Source organism: Equus asinus, chromosome 17, assembly GCF_041296235.1.
Source record: "Equus asinus isolate D_3611 breed Donkey chromosome 17, EquAss-T2T_v2, whole genome shotgun sequence".
Taxonomy (NCBI): domain Eukaryota; kingdom Metazoa; phylum Chordata; class Mammalia; order Perissodactyla; family Equidae; genus Equus; species Equus asinus.
Genome location: NC_091806.1, coordinates 23838552 through 23851630, shown reverse-complemented (window position 1 = coordinate 23851630; position 13079 = coordinate 23838552). Strand labels below are relative to the sequence as shown.

At 34.0% G+C, this 13079-nt stretch overlaps 1 protein-coding gene across 1 annotated transcript; it reads right to left on the bottom strand.

Annotated features, from left to right (window-relative positions):
• Positions 1 to 267: 267 nt before the first annotated feature.
• Positions 268 to 1200, bottom strand: LOC139040726 (olfactory receptor 8I2). The gene has a single exon (XM_070487489.1). The coding sequence runs from the start codon at positions 1198 to 1200 to the stop codon at positions 268 to 270; it is 933 nt and encodes a 310-aa protein (XP_070343590.1).
• Positions 1201 to 13079: the final 11879 nt, after the last annotated feature.

The following is a 13079-nucleotide window of genomic DNA, read 5'->3' as shown; positions in this document are numbered from 1 at the left end:
TTCAATCGCCGGTCAGATGCCTCCTTACTTACTTGTGCGTGTCTATGTCTGAATAATTTATGTACTGAACTGAACTCCTAATATGATGATTCAATATTCCGTATAAACAAATAAAGTAATAATTTACCTCTCAAATTTCCAGACTCTAAGTTATCGTTTAGTTTGTGTTATGCCTTTTGAGTTTACTCTACTGTTTTCCTAATTATCGGAGCGATTGAATGCCTTAAACCATACAGGTTTGTTTTAATTGTAACATGAATAGATTTATTATGGAAAACGTTTTCTGTGTATGAATCTCAGGAGAGCATTTTTTACATCTTTGTTCCTCAGACTATAGATCAGTGGATTCAGCATTGGAATGACAATGGTATAGAATACAGATGCCACCTGTGCCTGCGTCAGGGATGATGTGTTATCAGGCTGCAAATATGTAAAAATCAGGGACCCATAGAAGATAGTTACACCTATGAGGTGGGATGCACAGGTGGAAAAGGCCTTCTGTCTGCCTGCTACAGATTGGATCCTCAGGATGGCTGAGATGATGGCAGTGTAAGTGATTGTGATGATGAGGAGAGAACTAAGAAGAGTGCACCCAGCTAAAACAAAGATCACCATTTCTGTGCTGAATGTGTCTACACAGGACAGGGCCAAAAGAGCTGTGGTGTCACAGAAAAAATGATTGATGGTGGAATCACAGAATGATAAACTGCTTATCACACAGATGGATATCATAGAATTTGTGAAGCCTATTATATATGGAATTACACCCAGCCAGGCACACATTTTCTGGGACATAACCAGTGAATACAATAAAGGATTGCAGATTGCTACATAGCGGTCAAAGGCCATTGATCCCAGAAGAAAGCACTCACTACACACCAAACCCACAAAAAAGTACATTTGGACAAAGCAGCCAACAAAGGAGATGGTTTTCTGCTTGGACTGGAAATTTACCAGTGCCTTGGGTGTTATAGTAGAGGAATAAAATATGTCAATGAATGCTAAATTGCTAAGAAAAAAGTACATAGGTGTGTGAAGGTGAGAATCAATTCTGATTAACATGATTAGTCCAAGGTTCCCCAAAACAGTAAACAGATAAATAAAGAGAAACATCAAGAAGAGGCCGACTTGTAGTTCAGGGTGATTTGTAAATCCAGAGAGGATGAAGAGAGTCACCTCAGTGAAATTCTCCTCAGCCATTTTATCAACTCAGGCTCCTGACTTACCTCCTGGATAACAATAACAAAAATTAGAGAGGGATTTAAGTCTAAAGATCTAATAATCAAAGTTGACTTAGTCTCCAATAATGAGAGAGCAACAAAGGGAAAGCAAATGTTTAATGACTTGAAGTTGATTGAGAATTTACATATGATTTCCTTTTTTATTTATAGAACTGACAGACACTTAAAAAATTCAAAGTTCACAAATGTATGGAGTTGGTAGAACTCTAAAAGATATCTATCTGGAATGATTTTTCAAAAGATTCCTCCTGAGACATACCATCCTCTATCCCAGTCTATGATTGGGCCCAAAATCATATACTTAGGAATTTCTCTGTTGGAATCAAATATATGATACTCTCAGGAAACATAAAGGTTATTTAGGAAAGGAGGTTCTATAATTTGTAAATTTAATGATACCTCATGTGACAGTCTTAAATTTTCAACCCCTAAGAGTTACTTTACAGCATTGTTTGAGGAACTTAATGAGATCTTATATGGACACATGTAATAGCTCCATACATGTGATACATACATGTAATATAATTACATACATGTAATACAATGTACTGACAATATAAATAATTATTGAGCCCCTTGGACTCAATAAAATTTTGCATAAAAAACAATATAAATGTGTGTGTATATATATATATACATATTTATTTCTAGAGAGAGTGACATACTGCATACTTTACATGTTAATGCTAAAATTCTTTGTACATTTTTTTCTATCAAAAAATTAGAAATTTCTTTCTATTTGTGAGCTAAGACCAAATGAGAAACTTAATCTATGACACAAATTGTTTTGTGTTTGTAGTTAGTGAACATTTGTTTCCAATAGAAAGTGCATGATAGTCCATGACATCAGGCGTCAATTCATTGCGAAACAGCAGTTTTCAAGTCAATGATAAAAAGGCTACAAACAGTAAAATGAATGTGATTTGTTATATCTAAAATAAAGAATCAAAATATAAGGTGATCTCACTAGAAATTAGAGAACTTATTTGCTTAATGCAATTGACATATGCACGTGATAAATAAAAACTGAAAATAATGTGATATTAATGCAAGTTTGTTTCAGACATTTAACACTCTACTTGAGTAACCCAAACAGACTTGATGTTATAGTGAGTATATTTAATAATTCAATGTCTCCTGTGGTCATAAGTGTTCTTATTTATTTACCCATTCATTTGTCTAACAAACATTTAGTCAATGAAGGCATTTTAGTCTTGCCTGTCATTAAAGGCATTTTCCTTAAGGCTTACTGGAAGATGCAGGCCCGTAAAAAGAAAAAGTCTCTCAGTGTGAGAAACACTGACACATACACAAAGTTACAGAAAGAAGAAAATGATAAAAGTAAACTTACCTGGGATTTAGTCAACCAAAGGAAATCCCCTTCTCTTCCAGCCAACTTACACCTATTTTGAGGTTTATGATCAGACAACAAGAAGAGAAAACATTGTGCAGTATTCACCAAATTCACCATTAATTTTTTGCATAGAAATATGTTTGCCTCATCTGCAATTCTGAATCCCATGAATTGTCAATATAATGGCTTGAATGTGTTGTTATTGTTGTTGCTGCTGCTGCTGTTAGCACAGAGCTCTATTTCCTATTTAATGGACCCCTATTAATATTATGAAGTTGATGAAAAGAATATTGGTGGTTTTTATGACAGTTCTGGGTATTGTATATGTTAAATTCCATTGATAAAATAAAAATAAGAACCAAGTTAACAGAGTAATTGTTTATGTGCCTTCTTGAGAATTAAAATCTAATTTTTTAGCTCAAACCTAGATTTGTGTTAGGATTAGTTTTATTCTTAGTGTATTTCTAAAGCAGTCGCATGACAAGGATTGTCTTCTGAAATCTCGTTGTTACACAGTCTTACACCGGCATCTCTCCCTCAAATTCTCAAACTCACATCATAAAGGAATTGGTCAATTAGAATCTTTGATCTCTTGAGGTCTGTATCTTAATTGAACCCCAAGGTCTATTCCTAATTTGCCTGGGATACATCTCCAATGGAAACCTGCAGAAATACATATTCCTTAATTTTGTGTATTTCAGTTTAAATGGCCAGAGACGTAATAAAAATGTAATTGATATAGGATTAAAAGTAATGTTTATTTTGACATTATTAGTGTATATATTCATTAATATATACATAAAAGCTTTTGTAAAGGATTCTGAAAATGTATGAAATACATGGTCTTAGAGAAGCCTCCTAGCAAAAAGAAATGAGTTTTCCTATCTACTGATTTAATGGTGTTAATACACATTGAAAGTATGTTACTACTCATATCAACAAATCATGTGTGTATTTATTTTTAATGTAGACATTCAGTGATTTTTAATTGACTGTGCTCAATGGTACATACACAAAATCCTTGGCTGTGATGAAGTATACCATCTAGGAAAAGGAACAAGAGACCTTAAGGAAAACTCAAATTCATGCTCTCAGTTTCATGCTCAGCTCATAGGTGAGCACTTCTAAAAGTTCAACTCACATTATTATTCCATTTGTTGTTTATGTTTTTAAAGCGGTTTCCTAGGCCACACTCTATAAAGATTCTAAGTTGGCAGGTCTGAGATTGACCCACAAAAGTAAATTTTTCAAAATGCCTCAGGTCCATGCACTATTGACCAACACTTTGACAAACACTAGCTTAGAAGGATCTCACAGATGTCTAACTAAACTATTTTTCTACTGTGATTTTTACATTCTTTTATTTTACTTATCTTTTAAAAAGTATTAGTATTACAGGGATGAAACAAGATGTTCTTCCCTGGGGAAGGAAAAAGTACATTTCTCATTCTAGTTGTCACATTAGAAATTTCAAAAAAGGGATACAATCTATTATAGATGTGTCATATCTAGGACAAAAGAAACGTATTACATTTTTTTCCCCTCTAGTATGTCTCTTGAGAAAATAAAACTTTGAAAGAATTGGGTTGTATATCTTAAATCTCAAATTTCCATCCCTTCTCTTATTTATTCCTTCAACATACATTTATTGAGCAACTAATAAATGATAGATATTATGCTTTGTGTGGTACTACAAAGATGAGAATGATATTGTCTCTCCTTTCACATTACTTAGAGTTAATTGTCTCTTTCAAGATTCAATATTTGTCTCAGTTCTTTAATATTCTGATATTTGTTGAGCTTAAAGGACAGTGGGCACCCATATATAAATGGTGTAGGGGTATGATTGACTATGCTCTAGGATCAATGAACATTTAATAAATGCTTATTCAATTGAATTCATGTTTGCTTATAAAGTCACTGAGTTCTAGCTGTTAATCAACTATATTTAACTTTTATTTAGATATTTTTAGACTTAGAATTTCTGTATACTCTTCACCCAGCTTCACAAATGTTAACATCTTACATAGTCACAGTACAATGAACACTAAGAAATTTATATTGATACAATAATGTTAACTAAACTACAGATTTGATTCAGATTCACCAGTTTTTCCAAAAAGTCATTTTTTCTGTTCCATGATCCAATTCAGAACATTAAGCTGCAATTAATGTCACGATGTCTCCTTAGTCTCCTGAAATCTGTGACTGTCCAATTTTCTTTGCTTTTCTTTCATGACTGTGATACTTTTAAGGATTACTCATCAAGTCTTTTGTAGAAGGTCCCTCAATTTGTTTGCCTGATGGTTTCTCACCATTAAATTGAGGTTATTCATTACAGGGAAAAATGCCAGTGAAATGATAGGTATTCCCTGTTCATCTTATCCGAGGGTATATGATGTTGATAAGTGATATTACTAGTGGTGTTAAACTTGATCACTTAGTTAAAGTAGTGTCTGCCAGGCTTCTTTACAGCAAAGTTACGATTCTTTTCTTTGTGCTTTATATATGCATAAATATATATGTATTTACCTACCTTTGGGGAAGATAATTTAGACTGTGTAAATATTTCATTTTTACTTTTTGACATCCTATCAATCTATTGCCTCTACCAATTATTATGATGGTATTTTGGTAACAAATTTTCATTTTCCTTTTTCTTTCAACATCTTTTAATTGAAATTATTGTGTAAGGAAGAGTTGTTCTTTCTTCCCTATGTATTTATTTATTTATTTAGTTAGTTAAATAGCAGCAAGTACTTATTGATAATTATTTTGTTCTTGGGTTATTTTCCAATACTACCATGATTTCTTTTGTGGCTTAAATTATTCTAGCTTTGCTAATGGAACCGTCATCAAATTAACTCCTATGTGCTTTGCCCTTTGCACATGCTATTGTCTTTTTTCTTTTTTTCACTTCTTATATTCTGGCAGCACAGTATGCTCCAGGCTCATCTTACAGTTTCCCAGGCTTGGCTCTAGTAACAACCACTTCTCCAAGGATCCCTGCTATCTTTTATGGGAAGATGGTGTCTGAAAACCAGGAACTGGACAACATATTTTATTTTCATTTGTGCACTTATATTTTCCCCTTAAGAATATATCACACATATTTTCAATGTTTTTAAAGGTTCAAGTTTCTGTAATTATAACTTTTAAAATCAAGACTCTATGCTATAATTGAAAATGTTTATATTTGGGAACCATAATTCTGAGTTTGTATCCAAAAATATCATTTACTAGCTTTACAACCACGTGATAATTTCTTAATTTCTTTGATCCTCTCAGTGTCTGCATCTGCAAAGTGAGAATAGTAGCACCTGCCTCAAGTGTTTGTGAAAATGAAATTAAATAATATATATAAAACATTTTGCATGATATTGAGAACATAATATGTATTCAATAAATATTTGTCTCATGTCCTTAATATAAATGACTTTATATATATAAAAACACATTTACTTAACTGTTTCCTTCACTGTTGGGCATTTACACTAATCATGATTTTTCTTTGTTTTTTTTTAAAGTAATGCAGAATACATATTGATATTTTTCCTTTAAATAAATAACCAGAAGTAGTATTTTGGGGCCAAAACTACAACTTCATGCTACTTATTAGCATGAGGCATTCTAAAGTGGTCTGCCAAGTTTTAATTTCCGTGAGCAGGTCCCTGGCCATCAATTTCATCATAACCTTGCCTACGTGGACCATTTATGTCTTATCAAGCTCCATATTTAACAGAGCTCAATAAATCAAAGGTTATCTTATTAGTATTTATTTCATTACTATGCATGGGAAACTGCCTCATATCTTTGTTTACAATTTATATGCCCTTCACTTTAAATATTATTGAGAACCTCATTCCAATAGGTGGTGATTTTTTGTTTTTTTTTACTGTAATAGGTGGAAAAATTCTTAATTTGGTGATTATTTTTTGTTATTTGTTTACTTTTCAGTATCAAATATTCTAGTACATGATAGATAAGAAAGTCTTATGAAATTAACTCACCAATTTATTAAACAAATAAGTGTTGCACACCTACTATATTTCCCAGTAATCTTGGAACTGTGAAGTTGAATAAGATGTGGTCTTTTCCTCACAGGAATAAACAGTCCAGAAGAGGAGCAAGAAGTGAAAAGAAAAATTTACAATCTGATGATCCAGTGGATTCTCCTGGGGAAGGCAGGCCAGGAGAGTAACTGGGTGCCAAGTAGCAGGGGCAGCAGCCTGGCGACCCAGGCCGAGGCCAGAATTGGTGCAGAAACCAATGCAGCAGCAGCACCTCCCCAGGTTCTCAGCTCCCCATTCTCAGGCTTGGAAGCTGGGTGATGGGGAGGAGGGAGTGGAGAGAGGAGGAGAGAGGAAAGGCAGAGGAGAGAGAAAGGGGCAACGGGAAGGGGAGGAAATGAGGGAGGAGGGGAAATAGACTGCCATGCAGAGCAGAGCCTTCAGGTGGGCCAGGGCTGAACTTTGGGCCAGAGTGGGAACTGAGGGCTGGGAACATGCTCAGAGGCCATCACATTCCAGGCTCACTGATGATCAAGTGCATGGTGGATGGCCAGCGAACGATGGGTAAGATGTGCCCTCTCCTGAGCTATACCAACAGCTCCTTCCAGGAGGAGTATGTCCCCACTATGCAGTCAGCATCACACCCTCGGGGGGCAAGCCATACCTCCCGGGACTCAGTGACATGGTCAGACAGGAAGACTAGGATCATCTGAGGCCTTTACATTATCCAATAACTGATGTCTTCCTTATACGCTTCTCTGGCAAATCCAGCCTCATTTCAAAATGTAGGTACCAAATGTATTCTTTGTATTAGTAAGACTTCAGATTGATCTCTGAGATGACCCCCAAACTTTAGCAAGACTGAATGATATGAGAGAAAAACCTATATGTGTGGAACAAGGACAGAAACTAGCAAAAGATACAAGAGCCTGCTGCTACGTGGAATGTTCAGCTTTCTTAGTTATCATAATTAGCTTGTGAAATGAATCGCTTTGTAGCACTGTGCAGTAAAAAGAGAACTAGGCTAAAAACTAGAATGCTGCTAACTACCCAATGGTGATGAGGCCTAATGCATATATATATGATGAAAATTTTTCCTCTCTTCAGTACTTGGTTTTCTCATCAGAATAACAGATTATAAGGTTCCATTCAAACATAAATTTCTATGACTCTGACAAAAGAACATGGTGCCAAAAAAGAGGACATTGTGAGCTCTTTGAAATTCATAAGTTATAATCAATTCAATAGCCATCAGCAGAATGCCTAATTGTTGGAATGACGCTTGGAGGCCAACACACATAACCATCCATCTGAGACTCAGGCTGCTCCCTATTACTCCCAAATTGTTGTCCATCTTTTGCTTCAATTTGCCAAGCGATCTTTATCTTCTGTGCACCTCACTCAATCTCAGGATATTATATATTGCAAAACCTCATTACATTAAGTCAAAATATGTTTCTATATTGCTTCAAGTAGTCAAGATATCATTAAAGATACATTTCTTTGATTTTCAAATGCGTTTAGTTCAAAACTTTTAAAATTCTTGTCATTGTATTCCTTTAACCCTATAAATCAAATCTAATCCCTTCTTCTCATGACATTTTTTCAATAATGAGACAATTATAATATGTTCCCTGACTCTTTCAATTCTATATTTCTCTACGTGATATCTTATCATCCTTCTTGTTTTCCCCTGCAAAAAGATGTAAACAAATTGGAATATTTAAATATGTAATATTCTTAACTAAATATGTTAATTCAAGATTGTCTGCCCACAGTAGAATAAAGTAGAACCCAACACACTAATGTCATATTCTTATCATACAAACTATATACATACATATATATGCGTATATATATATTTATAGAGCAAGAGAGACAGATTGATGCATAGATACATAGATATATAGATATATATTGGTATACATTATCATTAGCATTGCACTACTAACAGAGGCTTTTAACAGCAACAAAATCAAACACATTATCTTCAGGTTGGTTATAGACCTAAGCAAAAAGACTACATATACTCACATGCCATTAAATCAGATTAAATTAGTGTTTTAATTAAAAAAGCATAAAAATCTGGTCAGAAACAAGGTCATTACTAAGTGCAGAAGCAGATGAAGCAAACTTCAGGGAAACCTTTGCTTGGTTCGGGTCCCTTAGTGATTGTTGGAGAAACTATTTTTGTATATAAATAGTATCTTGCTAGATCTGAGAAGCTAATTACTGTTGTCCTTTTATATTTCTACCTAAAAGTATTGGGAAAATTCACTCTACCAATTTATTTGTCGAGCAAGAAAAATTTAAAGATGTCTGGGTTCCTCATGGTTCTAATGGTATTCCTAACCAATACCTCTATCTGTAATTCTATAATATTTCAAAACTCCCATTTCTTTTGATTTTACCCCTCATATTGGATTCAACATGCTTTACTTTTCTTGATTTTGGTCCAATGACCATAGTCTCAAGTCCATTTTTGAGGAAAAAGGATAGAAAAACCTTATGTTCTCAAATTTTTTCTCATGAAATCAAGTGATAATTTGAGGAAAAGAACATGATCATTCATTGTATCTTCATTAATTTTCACACTATTGGTTTTGACTTTTTCCTGCATTCTTGAGATTTTATGATGCAGTCCATCCATTATTTGTCTATTAGATTAAAATAACTAAACTTTTAAATAAATATAATTGCATTGATGAAAGAATTCGGTTTTATATAAGTCTTTTGGAAAGTAATTTACCAAAGTATCAAAATAAAAATATTTGCATGTGTTTTGCCAAAGAATTTCATCATTAAAAAATGTATTGAGATGGAAACGATTAGAAAAAATGAAATCATCATTACGCTATAAATTAGTTTTTAAGACATTAAAACCTGAAGTATTAACGCCAGGAGATGGGTGCTTTGGTGGCCCCAATCTAGATTTAAATTTTAGTCTGTGATTGTGAAATCATTTTCAGAAAGCCGTTTGCCATGTCATATTGACTCTTTTATTAAATGATAATATTAGTTTTGCTTTTAAAACTTTGTTATAAGAATAACAGTGAATAATTTTTTTTTGGAAAATGCAAGGCCATTATGGTGATATGCAGTTAAAATATTTGACAATGGGATTATTCTGGAAGAAAATATGGAACGTATAGAGACAGTGAAATAAAATTTACTTTAACACATTCTTTTACATATTTACATAAATTTAATTGTTAAGTAATAATAACAAAATTCCATAGATTTACAAATTTTGACAGATAAGATTTATTGCTATTAGCTAAATATTATTCCATTTGATAGATATAACCATTCTATTCACAAATTCAAAACCATTGTTCCCTACATATTGCAAAGGTGTCATTTAGCGAAGGCTATGCTTGCTTTCTTAACAATTGTGATAACAACAGTGCTGGACTAGGTTTTTCGATGCATGTCTGAGTGAGCGGAACAATAAACACTATATGGAATGATGAACATAAGGAAAATGGGGTTATTGTCATTTTCTTTAAAAACATATATTAGCATTTTTAATTGGCTGTACTGTTTTATGAAAGTTTCCTAAAGGTCGATTTTTAGCAAATTCCAAAGTGCTGATACAAGAGAATATCTTTGCATTGCTATTTTGGTATTTCTGTTAGACAATAGGTAGAAATGGAGTTCCCATAAATAGAAGCCTCTCTCTGCCTGTGGAATGATTTTTTAAAGTTACATATTCAAATTTTAACAGTTCTAATCAAAGATGGCATACAAAATACATATAGGAAATTCTATTGTTTACGTAAAATGTGCAAGTATATGAATATATGTGTGTTTGAATCTACTTCTCAAATGTGGATGCTGTCTTATTTTGGGTAAGCTTTTAACTACATTGATCCTTTGTTTCTTCATCTGTAACATGGGTCAGCTCTTCCCAAGTTGTAAAGGAGAAGGAAGAATAAGTGCATTCTCTGGAATCAATTCTCAAGATATGTGCATGTATTTCTATTTGTATGTTTGTGTGATTGTCACCTACTGGTTCTACTATATCCTTTATCAAAACTGAAGATCCTCTTTCATAACTAACCAAGCCTTAGAAGATGGTGTCAAATTATTACATAGGAAGTTAGTACAGATTCAAAATAATAATTTGAGGATTGAAAGGATTTAAACTACACAGTGAAATAAAACTATTTTAAATGGAAGACAGTTGGGATTCAATAGATTCAAAAAGAGGCTTTTTCAGGAATTCCCTTATCTGGCTAAAGGCAGAAACTTCTGCAAGTGAGACTGCCATAAATCCTCTCTCCCTGGGGAATTTTCCCTGCCAGGAAGAAAACAGAGAGCACCACTTGCACCTGCATAAACAATATCACAAAATTTCTTATCTCCCATTTGTTCCATTAAAAGTCAATTTGCTCTTCCAATAGAACCCTTTATACTCTCTCCCTTTCCCTTTTTAAATTAGGTACCTAAACCCCACCTCTAATTATTGAGCAAACCACTCTTTTGGTGCACTCTTATACACATATGAATAGATTTTGTCCTTTCTCCTGTTAATTTGTCTTTTGTCAGTTTTATTCATAAGACCTCAATTAGTAAACAAAAGGGTAGAGGAAAACTTTCTCCTCTCTGACAGAATATATTGGAGATATATATATATATATATATATATATATATATATGCATGTATGCATGTATATGCATACATATATATTATTATATTATTATGCAAAAGCCAATAATGAATATATCTTTGCACATAAGCTGCTTTGAAAATACCATCCTTCCTTTCTCCAACAAGTTCCAAAGGCATTTAACAGTGCACCTGTCTGTAGTATCAATAAATATTCTTTAAATATTTCTGCTTGAAAATTCTTGGTCACTGAGCAAATATTTTTCTCATAATAATTCTTTTCATTGCTTCTTTGGCTTCTGTATTTCTCACACTGTATATCAGAAGATTTAGTATTGGCAGCAAAAGGGTATAAAACACGGACAGGATTTTGGCTGTATCCTGTGAGCAGCCTGAGCTAGTTCCCAGGTAAGTAAATATCACTGTTCCATAGACAAGAGTCACTACTATTAGGTGGGAGGCACATGTGGAGAAAGCTTTATATCTGCTGCTTGTAGATTTTATCTTCAGGATAGTGAGAAGAATTCCCAGATAGGAATAAACCACTATCAGAAAGGTAAGCACTGATGTGGTTCCAGATAGGACAGTAAACAAAACCTCACTGTACTGGGTGTCAGAACAGGAAAGTTGAAAGAGCAAAGGGATATCACAGAAATAATGGTTAATAACATTGGGCCCACAGAAAGATAGACTGAGCAAGCCGCTCAGGTGGGTGAGTGAGTTGGCACAACCTAGTAGGTAGGACACTGTCACCAGCTGGATGCAGAACCTGAGGGTCATGAGACCTTTGTAGTGAAGTGGGCGGCAAATGGCAACATATCGATCATAGGCCATTGCAGCCAGGAGGAAGCATTCAGTGGTCAGGAGCATGCTGACAAAGGAATACTGAAGGAGGCAACCGTGATAGGAGATGACTTTCAGTCCCGATATGTAGTTCACCAACATTTTAGGAATAAAGACTGAGGAATAGCAGAAATCCAAGAAAGCCAATTGGCTAAGGAAAAAGTATTTGGGAGAATGGAGTTGGGAGCTGACCAAGATTATTGTGATAATCCAAATGTTGCCCACCACGGTAATGAGATAGATCAAGAGAAACAGCACAAAAAGGACAGTGGTCATTTCAGGGTTGTCAGTCAGCCCCAAGAGGATGAATTCAGTTATCATACTGACATTTCTGTCAGCCATTTATGTGGCTCCCCTGTGAGGGATCTGCAGGGAACAAGAGGAAAAAGAAAACAACCAAAGTGTACAGCTGGAATATATGAATTCAATCTACTAGCATCTATGGAAAACAGCACAGTTTTAGTTAATTATAGTAATCCACAGTAAAGCCAATTCTTGCAAGTAGGAAAAGTTAGCCTGATACAAAACTTTAATTGGATCAAAATCTCACCAGGGGATATAAACCGGCATTACACACCATACAAGAAAGCCTGGAAAAATTTAAATCCCACTAAAGAGCCCTAAGAGAAATGTTTGTTTAACAGAGAGAGTTTAGGAGCTGGATCCTGGGTAGCAGTATATTCCAGGTTCCAGAACACAAGGCAAGGACCACATATTTTAAGGAAGTATACCACTTAACAAAGAACAAAAAAACTATTTAACAGGTAAATTTTTGAGACATGTAGCAAAATTAATCTTTATGACATATTTTAACTTAGACAAATAATACATGACACATTAAGAAAAACAATAAACAAGCAGAATATATATTTATATATACATAACATTATTTAATAAAAATTATAGATTATTCATAAAATTAGAAAATGAGAAATGAGTGTCTAACATAGAGAATGAAAAAAATTCAGACATTTTCTACGATAACAACATTCCTTATTTGTTAAAACTCAACTTGTTCC